Below are 26,072 nucleotides of genomic sequence, written 5' to 3'. Positions count from 1 at the left end.
CCCCTCCAAAGACCAGCTCTTTGTCATGTGGAGATGTTGACATGTGGATCTTGCTCTTCCTATGTGGTTTCTTCTGGTCTTTCACGGAATCACAGTGGTGGCCAGTAGGTCCTACTAGTGAGCCAGAATTGTTATTTTCTGCTTTGCTTTCCTTTTCCTTTTTTTGCGGGGGGCGGGGGGCGGGATGTTATTGGGAGAAAGGCATAGGAACTAAATGCTCTAAAGGGCAAAGAGCATTTACCTCAATGTCTCTTCAGATCCTCTGATGCTCCTTTGACATTCTGTGGATGTGCTCAGCTTTGCTATTTATAATGTAGTAGACTGACCTGAGGGGGTTCGAAGGGCACAGAACTTGCCGCGCATTTGTGGTGTGTGTACTTTACAAGTACAGTCACGTGCCACATAAAAACATTTCTCTCAGCAACAGACGACATCTATGATCATAGTTCCATAGGGCTACATTCTACCATATGTTCACTGCACCTTTTCTATGTCTAGATATGTTTAGATACACAAATTCCACTGTGCTGCAGTTGCTTATGGTATTCAGTACAGTCACATGCTATACAGGCGTGTGACATTGCTCTTATTGCCTAGGAGCAGCCGGCCCACGCAGTCCAGGTGTGTCATAGGCTATACTATCTAGGTTTGTGAAAGTGAACTCTATCATGATCCCACAATGACACAATTGCTTAAGGACACATGTCTCAGAATGCATCTTTATTGTTAAGTGATGCATGACTGTACGTTTTTATTACCTTATTGGGTCCTTCCTTTGACATCTTTTTATACCTTGCTCAGTGGATAAAAAACAAAGTTCATTGATTGTCAAGAGGTATTTTTTTGGGAATATTTCTGCTGGCCCCAGATATGGGACCCCAGGGCTATCTACAAGGCATGAGCCTGTTTTTCTGCTGCAGGAACTTTGCTGTGGGATGGGATTGGGGTGCTCTGTAACCACAGGCATGGCCTGGAGGACATGAGGGACGGGTTGGCAGGGGAAGGAACAGCTCCCTCCTCCACAGTATGATCTATTCAGAACATAGATCACACTATGATCTATCTTCCTGACTTGCCTGTTGGTGGCCATGGGATGTATGGGGTCACTGAAGTTGAAGGCAAAGGCTCCATCCACTCTGAGAAGCCCCATAGACTTCTTGGGGAAGCTTCCATTCAGGTCACAATGATCTCCACCACTATTCTAACTCTCTGCCTCCACGCCTGGGTGTTTTTAATAGGAAAAACAGAGGAAGACAAACGGGTGCTTGATCTAACTCACACCTGTACTTTCAGCTTCCTCAAGGTCAGGAGGAGAAACAAGCCTTGACAGTAGCAACATGGCAGCTACGATGGCTCCTAAAGCCTGCTTTCGGAGGGGAATGAACTATAATCCAAATACATTGATTCTCCACTTCCTGGGATTCTAAGTTTAGCCCTGAGAATAACAGCTCCACGGAATCTGTGCTGAGACCCAGTTTCTCAGTGTTGTTTTTCTGCCTGGTGCTGGGCTAGCTGGTCCCTTTTTTCCCGTTCAGAAAAAGCCAAGAGCCTCACATGATACTCCCAGCTTTCTGGCCCTTTCTTTCCCCATACTCATTTCCTCATCCCAGAAGAATTATCACTGGTCTCGAGCACCCCTCGTATGAATGCCATGTGTCAGGCTGGCTGGTGTTAGGACAGAGCTGGGGACAGAGAGAGGACAGAGGAGCGGGAGGAGTTAAAACAGAGCAGAAGAGACAGCAAGAGAGGAGACAAGGGAAAGGGAACCAGAGAGGTGGAAGGCAAGAGGAGGAGAAGGAGACAAACGGGTTGGAGAGGAAGAAACAGAAGAGGAGAGAAGAACATTAGTGTTAGTGTGGAGGAGGACAGGGTACTACACCTTTCTGAAAACTCATATCCACCATGCGGGGCCCCATCATCTCAATGAAGTAATTCTTGTTTTTCTCATACGCCTCATCATCAATTACCTTGATGTGAATTGTTTTGCTGTGGATGGAAAAATAAGTATCATAAGCAAAGAGTAGAGTGTGGGGCAAGTCAGCCAGGAGACAAAAACAGAAAGAGAAGGAAACAGTTAAAAGATTCAGAAAGATCCAAGTTTGCCCCAACACCACAGGGACATGGAAGAGAGGGGCTGCCTGGGGCCCCCCTCCAGCCTCACCGGGCTCCTCCTGGGCTTTGCGCAGCTTCATGGCATAATCAAATTTGAAGACTGAAAAGAAAGAGCTCAAGCTTCACAGCCGAGGGCTCTGAGTTCTAATCCTGAAGATGCTGTGTCATCTCGGACAAACAATTTAACTGATAAACAAACAGGATGAATCATGCTTACAGCATCCCAGGGCAGTTGTGAGAGCAATGAAATAACATACACATAAAGGTGTGAGCATTAAGGTCCTCCCATGCTTGCTTCCTTATCCCTCTTGCTTTTGGGACAAGGGAGAATTTTTCAGACGTTTGAAATCAGCTGATGTTGATCCAAATGGCTTATTTTATAAGAAGAGCAGAAAGGGACAAACTGCTTTGTGGAAATCTTGCTCAGAAATAGTAGAACTTCTTTTTCTGTATAGCAGTGACTACCCCAGGGGAGCCGGCGGCAGGGAAGGGGGTGGTACTTGGCTCATGTCACACATTCTGGCAATTCACAGCAGGCCTCAAAAGCTACTGACACTAACTCCAAACAGGCTTCTGCAGTCACAGGGATGCACCGGCTGCATCACATTAATTCTAGGGCTCTCAGAATTAGGATTTCTTTGTCAGTCCTACCACCATCTTGTGGCTGGCACAATTATATTGCTTTGTATGTTAAAAGGTGTTATTTTGTTAATATAAACATTTAAAAATATCTGCGAATTTTAGTCACCCTATTCTGCATTTCTTCTTCTTTCTTTCTTCCATCCCTTGTTTATTTATTACTGGACCTTTAAAAACAGATGTAGACCTGGGCCTCTCCAGGAGGTTGCTTACTAACGGGACATTTCAGGACCAGTTCCCAGGGAAGATGGGGAAGATGTTTAGGCCTGTCCTTGTGGGTGTGTGACACTGCTACGTGGGTGTGTGTGGAGCTGGGTCTCCCTGCAGTTGTGGGAGTGAGGAGGCCTGAGCAGGGGCCCTGGGTGGTGGCCATAGGCCTGTACCCTTTTTAGACTTTGCTACCCTGAGGCCTTCAGCACCTCCTTTTATTCTTTTTTATAAAATAGGAATCATCACATTCTAACCTGGGACAACCTCCCTGCCCTCGTGAACTTCCCCAAGTCACCATTAGAGCTTTGGATGTCTAGAGAGTCTCTGGTGTCCATACTGTTGATCCTGCAGAATCAGATCTGGTCCATTCCTCCTGAAGTGAACGCAACAGCAGTTACCAAGACACCCTGGTCCCTGCCACCCCACCACACAACTCCAGACCCTCTTCACTTGCCACACCCACCCCAGTCAGCTGGCTCGCCACCGTAGAAAGCGTGGCTCTTCAACTTGTGAAAGGCCATGATGCTTTGGCCTTCCTTCTTCCAGGTAATGGAGACAGATGACTGCCATTCAAATCTCACCTCCACCCCTCACCAGCTGGGTGACCCTGGGTGATGCTGTAGAGTTCTTCAAGTCTCATGTGTAAGGTGGAATAATAGCACCTACTTGGTAGTGTTCTTAAATGAAATAATTTTATGAAGTCCCTGGCAGGGTATGTGTTCCCTATTAAAAGTTCCATAAATAGCAACCATTATCACTAAGGGTAACAACTATCCCAGTTTGGTGGTTTGAGAGTAATATGTAAGGGAAACTTATCATCTTCAGCCATTAAGTCAGAAAACTAAAGGAACTCAGTAAGTACAGCTGGTGACCCAAGAGGTGGTTCAAGCTTGAAATAGAAGTCAGGTCAAGAGAGGTTTGGATAAAACAGTATGATAAACCCTAAATGGGCTATTAGAGAGGGTCGGAATGTTAAGGGTGGTAATAGAGAGCAACCCCCATAGTCTCTTAAAATCTAGTCCATGTCCCTATCAGCAACAAGCTCTGGGCTGGACAGAAAACATGTCATGTGACATAGCATGGCTTGCACTGATTTGATTGACATCTTAAGTGGGGACAAGAGATGCCATTGACATCTTTTTTTTTCTTTTCTCTTTTTTGAGATGGAGTCTTGCTCTGTTGCCCAGGCGGGAGGGCAATGGTACGATCTTGGCTCACTGCAACCACCACTTCCTGGGTTCAAGTGAGTCTCCTGTCTCATCCTCCTCAGTAGCTGATTACAGGCACCTGCCACCATGCCCAGCTAATTTTTGTATTTTTAGTAAAGTCATAGTTTCATCAAGTTGGCCAGACTGGTCTCGAACTCCTGACTTCAAGTGATCCACCAGTCTCAGCCTCCCAAAGTGCTGAGATTAGAGACATGAGCCACTGCGCCCAGCCCGCCATTGGCATCTTAGGTGGGGAACAAGAGAAATGAGGACAGGCATTAACTAGTGGCAAAGGGACTTAGATTAGCTAGTGGGAACCACCACTGGAGCAAGGAATGAATGGAGGAGGCAGGGTATAGTGTTCCCCCATTGAGATAATTCCCAGGGAAGGCATCACTGTTGGGACTTATGGGGTTACCTTGCCTGGAGACTAGAAAAATCCCTTCCAGTTCTTGAACATTGGAGAAAGTTCTCACTTCTGCTCAAGTCACAAATGAGACTTTAAGTGTAATATGAGTTACTAGTCAGATCTTGAGTTCTCTTTCCAAACTTGTTCTTTTCCGTTTCCGTCAATGGCACCATCATCTAACAAATTGCCCAGTCCCCAAACCTGGAATCACCACTCATCCTTTCCTCGCCCTCAGGCCTCCCTCTCTTCCCCAGGAGAGTTAATTTACTACCACCCTTCCCTCTGCTTTTAAGACCTACATCAAAACACCAACACTTGGCTGGGCCTGGTGGCTGATGCCTGTAATCCCAGCACTTTGGGTGGCTGAGGTGGGTGGATTGTTTGAGGTCAGCAGTTCAAGACCAGCCTGACCAACATGGTGAAACCTCATCTCTACTAAGAATACAAAAATTAGCTAGGTGTGACGGTGTGTGCCTATAATCCTAGCAACTTGGGAGACTGAGGCAGGAGAATTGCTTGAATCTGAGAGGCAGAGGTTGAAGTGAGCAGAGATTGCACCATTGCGTTCTAACCTGGACAACAGAGAGAGACTCCGTCTCAAAAAACAAAACAAAACAAAACAAAACGAAACCATCATCCCCTCTCCCTTGGACTTTGCAGTGGCCTCCTAAGAGATTTTCCTGTTCCTGCCTTTGCCCTCTTTCTTCAATCCCTTCCCCACGTTACAGCCAGGGCTAACTATTAAAAATGCAACCCAGGTCCTCTTATTCATCCTGTAATTGTAATACATACAGAGCCCTTACCATGGCTTGCATAATCCAGTCACTGTTGACCTCTCAGACCTTGTTCATAAGGTCTCCTCTTCTCACTTATGTGTCTCAGACACAGTGGTCTTCCCAGTCCTCAAATCAAGCCTTTTCCCACCTAGGGCAATCCCCTTGCTATTCCCTCTGCCTGGGACATTCTTCACCGGGGTCCGTGCTTATCCTCATCCTTTGGGTATCTGAGTAAACATCACCTCTTCAGAGAGGCCTTCTATGGCTACCTTATCTAGAGGACTCCCTGCTCCACCACCTGCGGGCACTTAACACAGCCCAAAGTTAGTTGGTTAGTTACTAATTCTGGATGTAAGCTCTGCAAGTACAGAGAACTTATCTTTTTTTAAAAAGCCTGCAGCATCCAGTAACCCCAGGTAGTCTCCAGTTCAAGGACTAACCAGACCCCACCCTACTTACTTTCAAGATCAAGCAAGATCTTGTTTGTCTGACTTGCTACGGTAGTCCCAGTGCCCAGCACAGTGCCCAACATACAGAATGCCCTCAATCATGACTTGCTGAGTGACTAATGGTGATTTTTCTAACACACCTGAAGCTTCATAAAATGAATTCACTGTCTTTTTGCAGTAAGAATACATCATTAGAGACAAAAAATATTTTGAAGGCAACTTCCATGGAATGCCTGAGGATTCTCAGCGGGACGAAGAAGCTGCAGGTCCAGTATCATCAAACGTAGACCCCAGCCTACTTAACACACCACATTCATCTACACCAAGGGAGATCTCTCCAACAGCAATCCAGGATATAACTTGTTGGTTCAAGTGAGGGTTTTTCAAATCTTTTTGGGCCCCCATTTCTAGTTCTTCTTCCAGCACAGTGGCAGTTACTTAATGGTCATGGGGACAGATTATCCCACGCAGCTACTCCTAGAGTCAGTAATGCTCAGAGACTCCACCTGCCTGTCCTCCAGGCTTTCTGCTGAAGGAGGTGCCAAAGCCCGCAGCGTTCCCAGAAAAGACCTGGCTGAGCTGCTGGGGAAAGCTGCTCCCACGAGACCTTCCACCAAACGACCTGGAGGTGATTAGGGAATGCATTTGTGCGCTGCCTGGCTGGCCTTTTGAAACAGCCCTTTGCATTGAGGACATTCAAATCAAGCCTCTGATCCTCAGGGCACTGCAACAGGAAGGGTTCTCTTTAGCCATTGAGCTCCTTTAGAGTGAAAATGGGAGTAAGCAGCATTTAGTAGTTGAATGGATGATTAATACATTGGAGGAGGCCTTCTTTATACAGGAAGGATTCTAAGATAAGACATATGCTTACATTGTGTTTACCACCATGAGAACCCTAAGAAGAACATCCCTGTTTCATTTTTCCTATTTATTCATTTATTTATGTTTTTATTGAGACAGGGTCTCACTCTGTCACCCAGGCTAGAGTGCAGGGGTATGATCATGACTCACTGCAGCCTCAACCTCCTGTGCTCAGACCATCCTCCTGCCTCAGCCTTTTGAGTAACTGGGGCCGCAGGTGCATGCCACCATGCCCGGCTGAGTTTTAAAGAAAATACTATTGGTAGAGACGGGATCTCACTATCTTGCCCAGACTGGTCTTGAACTCCTGGCCCAAGTGATCTCGCCTTGACCTCCCAAAGTGCTGGGATTACAGGCTTGAGTCACCATGCCCAGCCTCTTGTTTCATTCTTACTTCTACTGTATTAACATAGATATTATTATTACCTACATTTAATTTTATTTATTTATTTTTTTGAGATGTGGTCTCACTCTGTCTCCCAGTCTGGAGTGCAGTGGCATAACCTGGCTCACCACAGCCTCAACCTCCTGGGCTCAGATGATCCTCCCACTCAGCCTCCTGAGTAGCTAGGACTACAGGCACCTGCCACCATGCCTGGCTAATTTTTGTATTTTTTGTGGAGATGGAGTGTCGCCATGTTTCCCAAGCTGGCCTCGAACTCGGGTTCAAGAAATCCTCCCAAAGTGCTAAAATTACAGATGTGAGCCACTGGGCTTGGCCAATTATTATTACTTCCGTTTTGAAGATGAGAAAGTAGTTGCTCAGAGAGGTTAAGTAACTTGCCCAGTTGCACAGCTATTAAGCAGCTGAGCTGGGATTTTAGCCTATGTTCCCCTATTATTCTTATAGCTTATTTCTTGTGCAAGTGGATAAGTTCTGGATGACATTCCCAAGCTGCAGCCACAGTGAGGTGTCACAGAATTTATACACTGGAATCCCAGCAGCACAGGCAGGTAATGAGTGGATCTGCCTCTGCGTTGTTTGGTGAGTCGGTGGCCTCCTAACACTTTGGCCCTCCCGTGCCAGAAATAATATCTGAGTACAGGCTGGGCTTCTGACACTGTGACCTCTTCCCGCCTGATTCCTGCTGAATGACTCTTTACCCTGTCCAGAAGGGTTCCCTTTCATCACTTCTAAATGTATCCTTGCTGCTCCGGGCCAGCTAACACTCACAGAGCTGCCTTGACCTGGGGCAGCTGGACTGAGCAGACAGAGGAGCTGCGAGCCTTTTCCTGGGAGCTTTCAGAAGCCTCACATCTCTGTGCTGGTTCTTCTTGTAATAATTTCCTTTATCTTCCCAGTTGGGTGTTGCTGCACCATCTCTTCACCTCCCAGATTTCCGACTCTTTGAACATGGACTGAACCCCCCATCACCACCGGCCACCAACAATCCAACACTATTTACCTGACCCCCTCCCAAGGTCTGAGGGGAAGGCCCCTGTTCCATAAGGCTTAGGGTCTCTAATTGGTTTTCTCTTGAAAATAAGTGTGTCATCTGGTCCCTGAAAGCTGTGCTTCTCAAACTTTAATGCGCACATGAATCACCTGGACATCTTGCTAATGGGCAGATTCTGATTCGGGAGATCTGGGGTGGGGCCTGAGAGCCTGCCTTTCTAACAAGGCCCCAGTGTGTGCTCATGCTGCTGGCCCAGGGCCAAAAGATCCCTTGGAGAATCCTCTCTGACTCTATCAAAGACCCAGGAAAGAGAAGCAGAGGTTGGAACGCTGTGCCAGTCAAGGATGGGGGACTGGAGTCAAAGTCTAGCATTTCAGCCAAATGCTGGACTAATTAGGTCAATTCTGACACTACATCTTGAGAGGGACGTTGGAGTAGATCCAGAGTAGGGTGACTAGGGTGATGAGGGATCTAGAAACCACATTTCAAATTAACTTACTAATATTTATATAGTGCTTATTTTGTCCTAGGCAGAGCTCTAAGCATTTGGTTTATATTAAGTAATTTAATCCTCACGACTAACCTGTGAGATAGGTACAGGCGGGGCCAGGTGCTATTTTCTCTGCATATATTATCTCATTTAATATTCATAATAACCTATGAGGTAGTTATTATTTTTATCCCCATTCCCACACATGAAGAACCAGAGGACCAGAAAAGTTAAGACTTGCCTAAGGTTATAACTAAATAAGAGGCAGAGCTGGGATTTGAATTCAGACAGTGTGACTCTGAAGATTTTACATCTAACTACTGACTTGTGGATTCAGAGGAGAGGCGTCTCCTGAAGGAGATGCTACCTTCTCCAAATGATTCTGGGGCTGTCACAAGTGCTGTTTCCAAAGGAAATTGGTGGGAAGTTCCAGGGAGGTAGATTTCATCTCTACCATGTACCATTCCATTAGGGAGATGAACTAGCTTATAAGACAGTGATCACCCCATTCCTGGTACCAAGATTATGTCTATGCATGAAAAAGGCCCTGGAGAGGATTCCTGCATGCTCCAGGAGGTCAAGTAATGATCCCTAAAGAGCTACCGCTGGTAAACCAGCTTTCTAAGAATAAAGAGGAACCTTGATTTGGAATGGTTGCTTTCCATGGTGAAAATACTCTCACTATAGTCAATTTCAGGCTACTAATAGTTTAACAACCAAAGCACACAATTACTAAACATTTAACAGTAAGCTCTTGCGAGCTGGTAGAAGTCTGCTCTGGGACACCACTGACAGTGTCAGATTCTCCCAAAGTGTTTGAGAAAGGCTGTGGTGGGAAAGGGTAGCTCTGATTGATTCACAGCTTATTTGGTGACATGCTAGTAAGTAATCTAGTGTTTGCTCAAAGTGGGTAAGTGTCTGATGAAGTGGGGTATAAATGTGCTTATTCAAAAAGCCTTTGGAAAAAAAAAGTCTTCAAGATTTGGCTTTTAAAAGGATTATGGGTGAGTGGGGAGGCAGAATTTCTAAAATGTTTCCCCAAAGAGGTTCTGCCCTAATCCTTGGAACCTGTGAACACGCTGAGGTATCAGTCCTGAAGTGTTATATGGTATGGTATGTGATATGCACAGTTACCTTTAAAATATGGACATTATCCAGGTGGGCCTGATTGAATCATACGAGCCCTTAAAAGCAGAGAACTTCTTCTGGCTAAAGAAGAAGGGAAAACCAGAAAGATACGAGGCATAAGAAGGACTCAATATGCTGCTTCGGTTTGAAGATGAAGGGTGTCTTGTGAACAGGAACATAGGCAGCTGCTAGGTGCAAAGTGTGGCCCCTAGGTGACAGCCAGCAGGGAAACAGGGACCTCCAGCCTCAAGCCACAAGAGACGGGATTCTGCCGACGGCCTGAATGAGCTTGGAAGCGTATACATCCTCAGAGCTTCCAGATAAGATCCCAGCCTGGCCAACACCTTGATTTCAGCCTTGTGAGACCTTGGGAAGAAAACCCAGTCAAGCCTGCCTGGACTTCTGAGATACAGATCCGTGAGATAACAAATGGTTATTGCTTTAAGCCTCTGTGTTTATGACAATTTGCTACACAGCAACAGGCAACTAATATGGAAGGCTTATTTATTTTATGGAGGCAGGAACCTGAACTAAATGATCTCTTGGAACTACCCTGCAGCATCTATTTTGTGAATAGAAAGAGTGTTTGGGATGTGGTGAGAGCCTGCACTGACTCCCCTTTTGCTTTGGCCTCTATTCTGGACTCTGCTATGAGTCCTCTACTGTGTGCAGCTTCTACATACCTATGAGTAGCCGACCTCATCAGCGATAACCTACTGAGGATGCGGCTTCCCCGAGGCAAAGTGATGAACACTTTGTCTCTACTAACAGTAAAGACCTGACTGCTGGATGTGTTTTTGGATATAGACCCACATATATGAGGACTTGATGCTCATTCTGTTCATTCATTCTGAAGTGTGTGGACTTATAACTGGGCATCACAGCCCATGGATGACTCCTCTGCTCTCCTAGCTATCCACTTTCCCAGTGCCTGAAGAGCGTGTTACCCCTGGCTAGAGGGAAAGGGACATCTGAAGTAATGACATGATTATGGACCTAGGATTCAGGATATGATCAGAGGCAAGGCAGTGCCAAAAAGCCTTTAAGTGATCACTCACTCTGTTTCCCAAAGTTCAGGGCACAATGAGGGAATTTATAATTTTTTAGATATTAGTTTTCTAAAGCAGATGTCCTTTTTTTTGAAGGTTGTCATGCCTCATAGAGTAGCTGTACAGGGTAGAAAAGGTTTAAAATCACAAATTTTCATTCTCTCCTTCCTTTCTTAGAGAATAAAGACTAATCCTTCATACTAACAATGGAAAACTCTTTGTAATGTCCATCCTTCCATCCATCCATCCATCTCTGCAACCTGATATTTTCTTTCTTTTTTTTTTTTTTTGGTGAGAAAAAAAAGTTAAAAAAGGAAAGCTCTGTCACCAATGCTGAGTGCAGTGGTGTGATCTCGGCTCACTGCAGCCTCTGCCTCCTAGGCTCAAATGATTACTCCAAATAGTTCTGAGGCCGTCACAAGTGCTGTTTCTAAAGGAAGTTGGTGGGAAGCTCCAGGGAGGTGGATTTCATCTCTACCACATACCATTCCATCAGGGAGATGAACTAGCTTATAAGAGATTGATCATCCCATTCCTGGTATTAAAAAATAAGATGATGTCCATGCATGAAAAAGGCCATGGAGAAGATTCCTGCATGCTTCAGGAGGTCAAGTAATGACCTCTAAAGAGCTACAGCCAGTAGTAAGCTAGTAAACTGGCTTTCTAGGAATAAAGAGGAGCTTGATTTGGAATGGTTGCTTTCCATGTGAAAATACTCTCACTATAGTCGATTTCAGGCTACTAATAGTTTAACAACCAATGTGCAAATTACTAATCATGTCTCAGCCTCCCGAGTAGCTGAGATTACAAGCACGTGCCACCACTCCCAGTGAATTTTTGTATTTTCAGCGGAGATGGGATTTCTCCATGTTGGCCCAGCTAGTCTCCAACTCCTGACCTCCGGTGATACCACCCGCTTTGGCCTCCCAAAGTGCTGGGATTATAGGTGTGAGCCACCACGCCTGGCCTGCAACTTGATCTTTTCAAATTTACCGCACAAACTCTGCACTTCAATTCTCTTCATTATGCTCCAAATATGTCATTTCTCTGCTCACCCTGAGAATCCTTCCCTCCCTCCCTCCCTCCCTTCCTTCCTTCCTTTCCTTTCATGATAAAGATTTCCCCCCTTCTTTTCTGCCCCATGGTGGAAAGTGCTTTATATTACTGCTTATGCGTGTATTCATGTGAGGGGCGGTATGATGGAATTGGCTGAGGGTTAGGAACATTGCACTATACATTAAAGGGAATATCTGGCCTTCTCGAAAGTAGCCTCTATGTGAGTACTGCCCAATTATTCTCAAAGGGGAATTTAATCTTCAACCTCCTTATCAGTGGGTCTGTGCAGGCTTCAGCTCTGCATGACTCAGTTACTTCCAGCTCTATTTGGGCCCCAAGTTTGTCCTGACTCACTTCAAGGAGCCAGGGGTAGGGAGAAAGAAATATTCACAACTCCAATCCTTGCTTTTCTCTAAGTCAAGAGAAGTAAATACATATACCAATGGTCTGAGAATATATGGTTGCTGTGGCTTGAAGTTGATAAGTCCCTTTCTTGGAAAGGCAGTGAGAATAATCTATAAAATTATTTTATTTAACAGTGTGTCTGTTCCCAGCACTGAAGAGAACAAGTGGCTGGTTATCTGATTCATGGCTTTAGAGATGTTGGGTCTCTCTGTCCTGTCTTCTCTCTCTGCTGGGAATCTCATTTTGAAAGAACAAATTTGATTCAAGCAGAAAAGAGAGAAGTTTGTATTGTATACACATGAAACGTTGGGTCCAAGCACAACCTTCTAATAATTAGGAAGAGAAAGAGCTGGCTCTTCAGGACTTGCGTCAAATGCAGTCAAGGCACCTGCCTTTCACCTTAATTCCCTGTCCACTCAAGCTCTGAGAAAGCCCACATTTCTGATGGATAATTTTTAGAGATCCTGGTAAATAGCAAATCCAGGAAAGATTGCCGTCCCTGGGCTGAGCAGAGGAGATATTTCAATTAGAGACTTAACTATATGGGATATTAGCTAATTCTATAGACATTTTCTTGACTGTACCAAACAGGGACTACACTAAAGCAGAGCCATAGCATTGCACAACCGCACTGGGCTCCAGGCACACAGAAGCCAGTGAGAATGCTGCCCCCTAGTGTTGTGCAGCACAGCAGCACTGGATGACAGAACAGCGTACAGGTTGCATGTTACCTACTGTCACCATTTTGGGTGTGTTGAATTGTTGGTCCCAAATGGATTGTCAGAAATTTCCACCTATGAATTTCAGAATTCTAAGTGACCTGTTTTCCAATTCATGGTTCTTACCCTTCTTCTCCCAGTCAAGGAAAAATTCTTGTTTTATCCCACCTAGAGACAATGTGGGGACCAGGCAAGAAGAACTGGAGTTAGCAGACCTAAGTGCTTATCCCAGCTCAGCTGCAGAAGCAGTGGATCCTTTGTGCTAATGTGACAATCTAGCCTGCTACTAGTTTCACAGAACCTGCTGACCTAGGGAGAAACATAGTAGGCAAACTTCTTGGGAGATACACTTTAAAAGCAGAAGCCAAGATTTTCACAAAGGTGAGGAAGGGAGACAGAAGTCCTATTTCCTTTATGCTTAAAGGTCTGAAGTTATTCTTATGGTCAAAGCACGAGGCTGATATAGAATAGACAGTCATAGATCCAGAATGGGGATCAGGATGAGACTAGTAAGTCAGAGGTGCAATATTTAAGGCTACACCTAAAAACTCAGTAATCAAGATTAATAATACTTTAATGCAATGATTTTTAAAAGTTTGAATTAATGCAACAAATCCATGATAAATAAAATATCAAAATGTTAAATAAAGACAGGTTCCCATCCTCCCCTTGCTGACTCACTTCATTTACCTCGCCGTAACCCTAACCCTAACCCTAGGGAGGTAACTCTATTAGTCCTCTGATACCTTGTGGTGTAATAGAGAGAATTATGCTAGGAAAAGACTGGAGTCAGTTCTCCTGCTGCTACTTACTTGCTGCAGGTTCCCCTAAGCCTAAACAAGGAAGACAAGACTCTTTCTCTTTTGAGATTGGTATGGATTATGATATGAACAAATACAACTCTTGTTTTTGGAAACTGCAGGTCTCCTCCAACTTTCTCTCTCTCTCTCTCTCCCCCCCTCCCTCTCTCCCCACCCCCTCTGTGTGTGTGTTTAATATAACTAGGCTTTTAGTTCACCCTCCAGAGTTAACCCCTTAAGCCTTTCAGGAAGCCAGACAATGTTTTCAGCCTTTCAGGCTCTCTGTTTGTCTTTTCCTCCACTCATCACTGTTCTAGGCCCCTTTCTCACCAGGGGAAGTGCCTGTCCTTTGTAAGAGCTCAGCATCCATGTGCCTACCCAAGGTTTGCCATAGGTCACATGTGCACATAGGCTGCTTCTTTTTTTTTTTTTTTTTTTTTGAGATGGAGTCTCGCTCTGTCACCCAGGCTGGAGTACAATGGCGTGATCTCGGCTCACTGCTACCTCCGCCTCCCCGGTTCAAGCGATTCTCCTGCCTCAACCTCCTGAGTAGCTGGGATTACAGGCGCATGCCACCACGCCCAGCTAATTTTTGTATTTTTAGTGAAGAAGGGATTTCACCATGTTGGTCAAGCTGGTCTCAAATTCCTGACCTTGTGATCCGCCTGCCTTGGCCTCCCAAAGTGCTGGGATTACAGGTGTGAGCCACCGCGCCCGGCCTGTGCTTCTTATTTTCAGACAATAGGGAGGAAATGGGAGGAGGGTGGAGTGTCTTCTTTGAGGACATTGCCTTTGGACTGTGCTCTGGACAGGTGTTTCCCAGTTTTCTGTGGCCCTCACTTCTGCCTTCTGCCTCATCAGGCTTGCATGACTGGCGTGTGTTTCATTTGTCAGCGTGGTTCCCCTCTGGTTGGAACCCTCTTTGCCACACCACTCTATGTAAACCACTTTCTTTTCTTACCTGGCCTCTTGCAATAACCACCCGATTCATCTTCCTGCTTCCATTTCTCTTAGCCTGTTATGGTGCATTCTCCCCTTAGCCGAAGTGCTTAAAAACAATTTTTTTAAAAGAAAATTATAACATGCTGCTCCCCTACATAAACCTTCCAGAGGTTCCCACTGCACTGAAAATTAAAATTGAAACTCCATAAACCAACTTAGGAATTCTGAAACTTTAGCGTACTCAGAATCAGCTGGAGGGCTCAATAAACACAGTGCAAGGCCCCAACCCAGAGTTTGTGGCTCAGCAGGTCTGGGTGGGTCCTGAGAATCTGCATTACTAACAAGTTTCCAAGTAACATTGATTCTGCTGGCTCCAGAACCACACTGAGAACTGCTGATCAAGCCTGCAAAGCCTGACCTTGCTGCCCCCACTCCCCAACTCACTTCTGCTACTTTTCCACCACCACTGTGCCTGGCCATGCCTGCCTTTGTTGTTTTCTCAAATGTCTTGTCCTCACTTCTGCCTCAGGGTCTCCACACAACCTGCTTCCTCTGCCTGGAGCTTTCCTTCTCCAGATAGTTTCATGACCAGGTTCTTTTTAAATGTCTCAGCTTGCATGCCACCACCTTGTCTACCCAGTCTGATTGACCCTCCAACTACTCTCCATCAAATCATTCTGTTTCCTTTTATCTTGTTTATTTATTTGTTTATCTATAAATGGTCTGTTTCTTTTATCAGAATAAAAGCTCCATGAGAGCAGCAACCTTGTCTGTGTTCTTCACCAGCACCCAGCACAGTCTCTGGCACATAGACAATATGCAGTATATATTTGTTGAATGAATGAATGAATGAATGAAAGATTAATGAATACCAGTAAGCGGTGGAGCCAGAATTTGAGCCCAGGCCTTGCTAACTGCAGAGCCAATCTTGACACTTAGTGTGTGATTTGTGCTAGGGATGCTGAGGCACACTCTTGGCTGGTCTCCCTGACTCTATTCTTAGAGCACTATTATTGGGCTACTCTTAAGAAAAGATCACCTTGATAGCTCCTGTTTCCCTTCCCAAACAAGTCTAACCTCCTTTTCCTGGCCTTCAAAACATGCATGAAAATAGTCACATTGGCTGGAATCACAACTCTTCTGTCAAGTGCAGTTATTTGGTTATGACGTTGATTAAGCATATTCTCCATTGTTCCCTTCCTGTGACAAATGCCATGAAAATCATCATTTCACTTGACCATTTACTGATTCAGAGCATGGGCCTGAGAATCAGAGATGTCTGAATGCAATAATTATGTTTTAAGACATTTGACAAATTACTGAATCTTTATGAGCCTTAGTTTCCTTAATTTAAGATGAGTCCAATAGTAAAACCTACCTCACAGGGTTTTTCAGAGAATTAAATGAGGTAATGGAAACAAAACCCCACAGCACAGTAACTGACATAAAATCAGCAGTCATACACGTCACTTAATTTGATGATGATCTGTCTGTCTAAGGTATAACTGGAGCAACCAATAAAATGATTTTTTTTTTGTTAGTTCCCAGGACAGGATCAGAACAGGGTGAGAAGTTTGACAAATGCCGGTTTGGGACCATGTAGAGTGTTTTCTGAATTCCATGGTCCGGTCTGAGGAAGAACTACAGACAAAGGAGTATGGCTTGAGAGTCTTGAGTTTCCGTAACATCTTTCCTTATTTTGTCATCACTGCATGCCTTGTCTTAGGAATTCTATTTGGAAGTGGGGTCATCTTTCCACTGTACCTGCTGCTCCCATGAAGCCGAATGCCTTTTCAGGGTAGCATTCCTGTTATCCAATACTGCTCTTTGGTCTCCCACAGGGTGACTGTGGGCAGTTCATTTGCATGTTTCAATCCCTCAAGAGTACATATTGATGCCAAGACAGCCTTCCAGGATCCTGTTTTATCTCCATGAGGGTATGTGTGGGAGAACCCATGGTATCAATATGTACTCTTGAGGGCTCCTCAATCTTTGATAAGGAGAAGTTCTCCGTGGACATCCAGTAGGTACAGGTGGCAACTGAATTTACTTCCTTCTAGCCCCACCCTGGCTGCTTTTATTGACAGATAAACCCCCCACCCATGCCTATGTCTTTCCCCAGAAATACCAGAATCTGATTTGGGGATTTTTCTCAAGTTCCTTTTGCACCCTGCCCGCACTTCAGTGAATTCTCCTGAGCTCTGCTCCTTCACTCTTTTGCCTGGGCAGAGAACAATGGCAGAAGAGAGTCTGTTTCCCCTGCAGAAGATGCCTGCCCTTCCTCCGATTTCCACCTCTCACCTCTGTTAGGGGCAGATGGCTTGCAGCCAATACTTACTTCAGGCAGGACACTTAGGTATTCCTGTCCTATTGAAGGAAATAAAATAAGCCTGGAAAAGCCTAGGCTTATAGAGAGGTGACGACAAGCCGACAGGAGCCAGCCAGGAAAGCCTCTGGATCCCTCAGTTAAAAACACGTTTGTTTATACCACACATCTCGGGGCTGCTATCTTTCCAATGACATTCAGAGCAGGAAAGAGTCAGGCAGACTTGTTCACCTGAAGCAGTGAAACTCTGGGGTGATAAAAGAAAACATAGCAGTAGTGACAGTAATGTAATACATTTACAATTCTACATCTGCCTAGTGGGACTTTAATCAAGGATTTCAAAGCACTTTCCCAGATCTTGCCCATTCATCTTTACCACATCCCTGGGAAATAGCTGGCAGGTAGGTAGCAGAGCACTAAAATTAGGATACTGCATCATTATCTTTGATACCAGCACTATCTGTTTAGACAGCATTTTCTCTGAAGAACTAAAGAGCTCCGTACACATTATATTATCTAATTCTAACGTATTCATACAGCATCCCCCATATTTGCTGCCTTGCAGGCAGTTCGGAAAGCTTTGGATCCACGGAAATTCACAACTTTACTGCTTACTCCCTCCCCTCCCACTCCTGCATAATTCACAGGTACTTCCCAGTGCTGGTCTGGCACACCTTAAACCGCCAATACCATGGGGTGGGCTGGACCACCTACCTTGTCTATCACCATGACACAAGCACCCTCCGCACACACATCAGTTTTATGTCAGTGATACCAAAGGCTGTAGGAAGAACAAGTCATAAATTTCCTTATCAGATTTCATTTGAGTCTAGTTTGTTGGGTTTTAAAACATGACTTGTATGGCTATCAGATAGACTTCATGATTATTATGAGGATACAGTATTGGGAATGGATCTTCAGGGTGTGCTGATCATATAAGCCCATGATTGAAGCTAAGCTTCTAGCACAGTCTCTGTCCACCTTGAAAGTGGGTATCACCTTTACAATTGGCCCAGTGGATTGCTTTGATTTGTAAGAACTTCTGTATTTCTTTTCCACCGAGGTCATCAGGCAAGGGATATGATTCTGTTGTGTACTTACAGTACACGTTACAGTTGTAAAGAATCAATCAATTGTGTAATTGTTTTCTTATTTGTCTTCTCCACTATCCTAACAAGCTCTACAAGGGCAGGAGCTGCATTTCTTTTTAGCACCTCTGTATCTCTAGAGTTAAGCACACATCAGATGCTTAATAAAAATATCTATTGAATGACGTTGGGTGCAGTGACTCGTGCCTGTAATCCCAGCACTTTGGGAGGCAGAGATGGGTGGACAACTTGAGGTCAGGAGTTTGAGACCAGCCTGGCCAACATGGTGAAACCCTGTCTCTACTAAAAATACAAAGAAAAAAAATCAGCCAGGCATGGTGGCGCAGGTCTGTAATCTCAGTTACTCCAGAAGTTGGGACATTAGAATTGCTCGAACCTGAGAGGCAGAGGTTACAGTGAGCTGAGATGGCGCCACTGTACTCTAGCCTAGGTGACAGAGTGAAACTCAGTCTTAAAAAAAATCTGTTGAATGAATGAGGGAATGAATAATGGCTTTACACATTGAACATTCTCTAGCGTAGGGCTTCTAATCACACCATTTTTGCACTGGTGGAAGTTCCATGTCTGGGCATCATAATGGCCCCTACCCCCATGCCATATCATCATACACCCTGGGAAATGCAGCCTTGTCAACCCTCCCCGTTCATTTTCCTCAGTCCGTGAGAAATATATAGGAGCTTCTTAGATAGAAGCTTTATACTTGGCCCAGTCTCTTCAAATAATTTAGTTGAGCTCTGTACTCGGGTTGTTTATATGGCCTGCTCAAAAAGCCCAGTAATTCCAGCAAAATCTCTCACTTGAATCTGTCCCTGTGGTATGGGGCGAAAAATGCAAAAACTCTGGGGTCGTAGAAACTTGAGTTAAAATCTTAGTTCTATTGCTTATAGCTGTGTGACCTTGGCCAAATCTCTTGCCTCTTTGAACTTCTGTTTCTTCAGCAGTTACCTGGAAATGATGACATTCACATTGGGCGGTTGTGCGGGTGACATGAGAAAGCACAGACAGCAGGCTTAGGAAATGACCATCCCCTTTCCTTCCCTTCTTTTCTTGACCCCTTCCTTTGAATCATCCTCCCTCCTGGCTGCCAGTTATCATCTGGACACTTCTAGCTGTCATCCCCTAGGTTTTAGGCTCCATGCTGGAAGAGCTGAGACTCAGACTATATTTAGATGCCTTAGCTCTTTCATTTTTTTATACCACTGTGTTGCTATGGTGATGGTGGAGAGGGGAAGGGAAGGACAGCTCGAAAGGAAGGATGGAGCTCAGCGGCGAAGATCTGTGTCTCTGGCTGTGGACTGTTCCTGGTTGTTGCTCTCCAAGGAGATTTACCTGTGCATTCCATCAGGAGATGCCACAAGGAGATAGGAGGAGTCACTGCTTAGTAAAGGGTCTTTCAAAAAGAGAAGATAATGAAAATTGACTGTTGAAAACTGCTCATACCACTGGCCCAGACACAGCCTTAACTCCAGGAACCTTCTTTAAGTGGCTTCTCTAGCAATTGAGTCAGGAGATAGAAAATGGGGTTGGGTGGAGAAATGACATCAGTTATGTTGGAGTTTGGAAAATGTTCAGACCAGACTCCTTCACAGGAAGAAAGTCCCATCTTTATACCATGGCCCAAGATTGTCATGGATTCTGTTTATTAAGGAAAAAGCCCAAAGTTGTACAAGGGCGAAAGGAGAAGTTCTTTTATTTGCCCACAGAGCTCCATACACTCACTGGATTTGAATGTGTGCATAGTAGGATCCATGCTGATGGAAAAACTTGCACTGCAGAATGATCCAGGGTTCCTAAAATGGTTATGCATCATTTCACTGGATCCTCAAAAATGACCTGATGACGCGGGATTTTCTTTGCTTGAGGAAATGACAGAGATAGGTTGGCAACTTGCCCAGTGTTAAACAGCTGGTAAATGGCAGAGCAGAGAATTGAACTCAAGCCACTTGGACTCCAAATCTAATGTTCATTCCAGTATACCAATGGCTACCAAAACCAATTTTTTAAAGCTGAATAAAGCCTTTGGTGAAATAGAACCAAACAAAGCAGATATAAGCAGAGCTGCTGAAGTTGAAGTGGAGAATCTCTCTTCGACAACACCTCCTTCCACTTTACCTGCGGGAAGAGGGGGTCCTAGGCAGCACTTCTGTAAAGGTGGTGGTGGAAGCACCCTATTAGAAACATCTGGTATAACTGTGAAAGTGCCATTTCCTGAGTCCCAGTCCCAGATTCTGATTCACAGTGCGGGGGTACTTTTCTTTGGACAAGCATCCAGAAAATTTGGATAAATAAATAACTGGAGTTAAACAGACAACTCTTGACTCAAAAAATTGGGAGATGGAACAAAATTGCATCACCTGTCTCTTTCTAATCTAATTCCTCAAGCTTGTTTTTAGCAGCCTGAGGTCAAGCATGTCAAAACAATCAGGCTGGATTGTCTTGTGAAAATTTCCAACTGCCCTCTGGGCCTCCATCAGTGGCTGAGCCCTGGGATCCAGTCTATGTGGGTCATCGGGGTGCAGGTGAGGCCACAACCATTGTATGACCTTGGTGGGGTCATCATTGTGCCTAAAAGCAGATGCAAGGAGGCTCTAGGTGGAGGCCAGGGAAGAAGGGCATCATATTTAAGAGGACAGAAGGGGATGTTTATCAGATGAAAAGTACCAAAGGAGCATGCAAGTATGGGACTAAAAATATATTTATTGGCCAAAGCAGAAAGTTTGGGAAAATCTGCGGAGAAATGAATGCTTGATTTCTCATTCATCAAAGAGTTGAAAGAACGGTATGATAAATGAAAGAGATTCTGAAGGTACTGTTGAAGGGGGAAGTCAGTGTTGAACCAAGATTTTTAGTTCCCCTAAATTATGAGGACCTTATAAATAACAGCTCCCTATGGGCCAAACATTGTGCTTTACGTGCATTTAATCCTGCTCATTGAATCCTTCTCAGAGCACTATTAGGTACTAGTGGCATTTCTATTTTGCAGATGAGGAAGCTGAAGCTATTAGAAGTCGGGTAATTTTGTCCAAGGTCACCCAGCTAGGAAGTGATAGAACTAGGATTTGATCACAGTGGTCTGATTCCAAGACCCCTGTATACTTGTCCAAAAACGACTGACCCTAAATAGATGTAAATAGTCCAATTAAATATCCATGATAAGATTCTCCTAAAAACATTAGATTATTTCAATTTTTTTTGTTGTTGTTGGGGGATGATGACCTACTTAGCTGAAGCTTTTAGGTAATCCAGCACCAGGTAGGTGAAGGAACATCTCCAAGAGGGTTATATTCCCAATCTCCTTTGCTGCTTCCTGTTCTGGCAGCAGATTGCATTCATTCAGTTGTTTTTACAAAATCTTCTTAAAACAAAATCTTGTTAAATAACAATAAAGGACTGCAACATATTTATTATATAAGCCCTGCATAAAAGGCAGAGCTGAGATTCTGTCTCCTGAAGAAACTTTCCCTATGACTCAGGCCCATAAGCCCTCTCCTTCTTCTGAACCTGGTCTCATTTCTGGTCTGTAGCTACCACGTGGCCACCAGCACACATAACTTCTGTCTTCTCTCACCTTTCCCTGTGAGCCCCATGGAGGTGTAGCCATGTTATACACCTCTCTGTTTCTCCAATGCTTGGCCAAGTGAGGCTAGCCTAAGCCATCAAGCATTCCACTGAACCAAAGGGAAAATGAAATCGAAGGAGGCCACAAAATTATGGGTACAGAGGGAGGTGAGAATGGGCAGCCCAAATTCACCAGCCTTCTGTGTAATTTCAGTACTGATGGAAATGCTCTTGAATACATTTCTTTCTTCCCCATCTGTACCAATTCCCTCGGGTCATAATTAACTTTCATATCCCGGCACTTTGTCCTGGGGTCAAGGAGGGACATTTAGGGAGTGGACGGAAGCAGGAGCAGTAAGGAGACATGACCTAGTCACAACTCACAATCTGAGCTCGTGGTCTAACAGAAGGTGGCCAGTTCTGGTTTAAAAACCATCATAAGTATAGGTTCCACATGACTAGTTTCTACTGTTCTGTTCTGGAGACTGATGTGGCTTCTCTCCCCAGCATCTCCTTCAGATTCTGACCAAATATACAGAGTGATTGTTTTTCCAAGAATCCATGCCTCGAGCATTAAGCTCTCTGATGAAATTTATCATCTCTATAGAGCCCTTTACAGTGGATGAAATGCTTCCTCTGCATGACCATTCAACAGTTTCCCAACCACCCTGTGGGTTGGGCAGGGCAGTTATCAAGGACCTCACTTTACTGCTGAAATGAAATTATGGGATTCGTTTGGGGGGTAGATTGGTCTATTTCCTCTCTCCCAAAGGAAAACAAAACCTGTGGGAATTCAGCTGAAAATGTCTCAAGTATTGGAGGAAGAAGAGAAAGAGAGGAGAGTGGTCCTCTTCCCAGAAACAAAATTAACTCTAGCACTGGTCAGCAGACAATTGACCACGTTTCCTATAGCTTGTTGCCTACTACCAACTTCTAATTCCTGAAGAGTAGAGAGTCCCAGTAATCTTTTGCATTTGCACTAGGAACTTCTCTTTACAGTTATTTCATTTTATTCTCTTAACAGCCCAGTGAAGTCTATGCAGTTATGCTCACTTCCATTTGAGAGTTACAGCAATTGAGACCCAGTGGTGTCAAAAAAATCTGCCCAAGTTCACATAGCTGGTAAATGGTACAGCTCAGCTTAGGCTTGTGTCTTCAGAAAATGAGGCCAGGGATCTTTTTAATACTCTCTGTCTTTGAGTCTTACCCAATCCATATCTGGACATTCTGGAGGAAAAAAAAAGCAGTATGTGAAGATGGTCCAGTTCCATGGATCAAGTGCATTACAACACAGAAAAGAAGTTAAGGGTGAAGATCTTGTAGTCAGATTGACGTATGTTTGAGTCATGACTCTACCACTTATGCTGAATAACATTGGGAAAAGTACAGTGTCTTATTAAACCTTTATTTTCTCATCTGTAAAAAGATGGCATTAAGAATTAAGTGAGATGCCCTCCTGCAAATTGCTTAGCGAAATTGCTCAATATAAACTCATTGCTGTTGTGATTCTTGACAATGCTCCTGACATTAATCAGTAAACCTGTTTTAATTAGAAGGTCCTACATAAGATCGTATCACCTTGGTTATTCTCCAGGATGGAGGTGGTATCTCACATGCTTAGACATCTTCTCTATTTCGCCAGCTTTCTAATTCGGTTTCCTAAAAGCGGCTGTAATGTTGCTTCTTGAGCACGCCCTACATTAAGAGTAATCTCAATGCCTGTTGTTGTCAACCTTCTAGGGCTTGAGGATAGAAATCCTGTGAGTGGGTGGTTATCTTATCTTTTCACCCTGCTGGTCATTATTCAGCCAAGCTAAACACATTTCTTTCTTTTCGTTTTTTCCCCTCACACTCTGTCTAGTCAAGTTTCTAAAGAAGCCAACTTGTCATTGAAGCGATCAGACAGAACACTTAGCATTTTTCTCACACGCACATATTTTCAAAGTATTTTTCCATCTCTCCCCAATGCTCAATGTCTAGAGGGATTGTGGTGTCCAGGAGCATTGCACTAAGAGAGTGGAAAATTGAATGTTTTCTGGAATTTCCATATCCCTAATGGGGACTTGGAAAATACCATTGAGAAAGAGGAGAAACGGAGTTGGGGTGAGAAATTAAGAAACTGTCTCAGCTCAGAAAACTGGATTTCAGGGTCTGAAGAGCTCTAGATCTCCAGATTCCTAGAATTCTGTTTCCTGAACGGTACTTGTAGTGTTTGACATTGGACATGGAGTAGTGGAGGTGTCAAGAACATGATGGAAGAAGAAGATGCTTGAGAAATGATGTTTATAAGGTGGATGATGGAGGGGAAGACATGGCTAGACAAGCTGTAGTAAGGGAGGGATGGAAAAGGCTTTTCTGGACCTCAGAAATTGAATTCCATTTACGAATGACTATTGAGTTTCCATGAGCAAAGTAAGTGATAGGCCTTAGGGGTAAAGAAATTAAAAGATGAGTAAGACATTGTTCTTTACTTTAAGAGCTTCATATGGCATGGACAAATATTGAGAAATAGTGACCCAGAATCCCTCAAGGCCAAATTCGTATCCTACAGATTCTCCATCTGTGGAAATTTCTTCTGAGCATTGGTCTTGGAAGGGAAATAGATTAGCACCCCATTTTTCATGCACAACACAACACAACAAAACATACCAACACACAAAGGTGTGTAGCAATAGTAATAATAATTATTATTTACTAGTAATAAAACACATACAATCAGATTATGATTTCTTTCCTTCTACACATTCTCCTTGTACTTTACTGATATTGCTATGAAAGTGAAATATTGACTTCATCTCTCCTGGATGGCAATGTTGGCAGTTCAGTCTGATAACTGCTTATTGTGATGCCCCAAGGTCCTTCTCTTATCTTTAACCTGACCCACCTCCCCACCTGCATTGACCCACATTGACTGAATCCCTACAGCATACCCAGTCCCGTTTGGCACCTAGTAAATGTCAGGTGTCATAATAAGATACTAATGCTATGCAGAAATGAATAAAACAGTTTCCTTGCTCTTTAAGATTTCACAGTCCAATGGGGAAAGCAGACATGTAAATAGATATTATACTGTAATCTCTGATTTGTGAAACTGGGAAGAACCTCAAAGTCTTCAATGTTTCAATATGTTCTACGCCACACATTATTTGATAAAATAACAGCTAATACTTATATGTCATTTAATATGCTCCAGGCACTACTATGTGTGCTTTATATGTATTAACTCATTAAATCTCCACAACCAAACACAGTAGGAACTATTACTACTTCTCTTTTAAAAATCTTAAAATCTGAGGCACAAGGAAGTTAAGTCACAGTTAATAAATGACAGAGACAGAATGTAAACTGAGGAGATATAGTTCCATAGTCCATGTCCTTAACCATTATACTATACTGCCTTTCAAATGAGATAATAAAAATTGCTTTTCAATGAAACGGAAGGAATTGTGGTCTCTCTCATCACCTCTGAGTCTCCCTCTGGCTTCTTTATAGCCAGCGTTTATTGAGTGTTCCTTATGTGCCAGATACTACGCTAAATGCTTTCAACACATCTCATTTAAGTCTCATTCACCTTGATAAGGCAGGTACTAGCATTATCTTCACAGAGGAGGCAACTGAGAATAAGAGAGATTCAGTAAAATCAAAAGTTGCACGGAGAAGCGAGATGAAACCAGGATTCCAGCTTAGTTTAGTTAGACTCCAAGCCCAAAGCCTTCGTTTGTTTAAAAAATTTTTTTCTTTAATCTTTCTTTTTTTCTAAGACAATGTTATAGCACCAAAGCCTTCCTTTGACCTGAATATCTTCTTCCTCTGTAATGGGCTATTTAGTTGGAATCTCAAGAACAATAGAATAAGTATCTCTAGTTTCTTCTGCCTAAGACCAGACATGCCAAGCCCTCTTCTCTGGGAATGTGTTTGCATCCACCTCTAGCTGAGATGAATCAGATTCCATAAGCCACCCTCTACTACCCAGAGCCAATGCTGAGGTGTGCTGAAGGGACATGGATGGGGCTTTCAGTAGAGGAGCCCCATGAAGTTCCAAAGGCCCTGACCAACTGGACCTTTTTATGGCAAAGCATTAAGGAACTGAATGTCAGCTTCCTTAAGCTACTGCCGTCAGCTTCCATAAGTACCACTATTCAAAGCATTATGATTGTCCAAGAAAAGAGATATTCTCAAGAGTCTCTAGCCATCTAACATAGTTTTAAAATTGCTACAATAGCCCAAAGGAAAACATAATTCACAGTCATTCTTATCTCCAGATGTCTTGGTCAAAGTCCAGTCTAGAGTATCTTTAGGATAACCATAATAAAAATGAGAAAAGAAAAAGCATTTAGCCGGGCGCCGTGGCTCAAGCCTGTAATCCCAGCACTTTGGGAGGCCGAGGCGGGTGGATCACGAGGTCAAGAGATCGAGACCATCCTGGTCA

The 26,072-nt window shown here is 44.0% G+C and overlaps 1 protein-coding gene across 10 annotated transcripts in view; it reads right to left on the bottom strand.

Moving 5' to 3' along the window:
- The window catches only part of SLC8A3 (solute carrier family 8 member A3), a 146,630-nt gene that overhangs the window by 17,186 nt on the left and 103,372 nt on the right, over positions 1-26,072 (bottom strand). For 3 of the 10 annotated variants that reach the window (XM_037734221.1, XM_037734223.1, XM_037734222.1), the window contains exon 3: positions 1,880-1,986. The exons of 6 other annotated variants lie outside the window; for them this stretch is intronic. In XM_037734221.1, coding sequence (XP_037590149.1) covers positions 1,880-1,986 — 107 coding nt within the window. Of the gene's footprint in view, positions 1-1,879; positions 1,987-18,999; positions 19,253-26,072 lie in introns of those variants that run through there. One more of the 10 variants, XM_037734225.1, reaches the window with a different exon arrangement.

Source organism: Cebus imitator, unplaced genomic scaffold, assembly GCF_001604975.1.
Source record: "Cebus imitator isolate Cc_AM_T3 unplaced genomic scaffold, Cebus_imitator-1.0 Scaffold590, whole genome shotgun sequence".
NCBI classification, from domain to species: Eukaryota; Metazoa; Chordata; class Mammalia; order Primates; family Cebidae; genus Cebus; species Cebus imitator.
The sequence above is the reverse complement of the archived record's forward strand: the minus strand, read 5'-3'. Positions and strand labels throughout refer to the sequence as shown.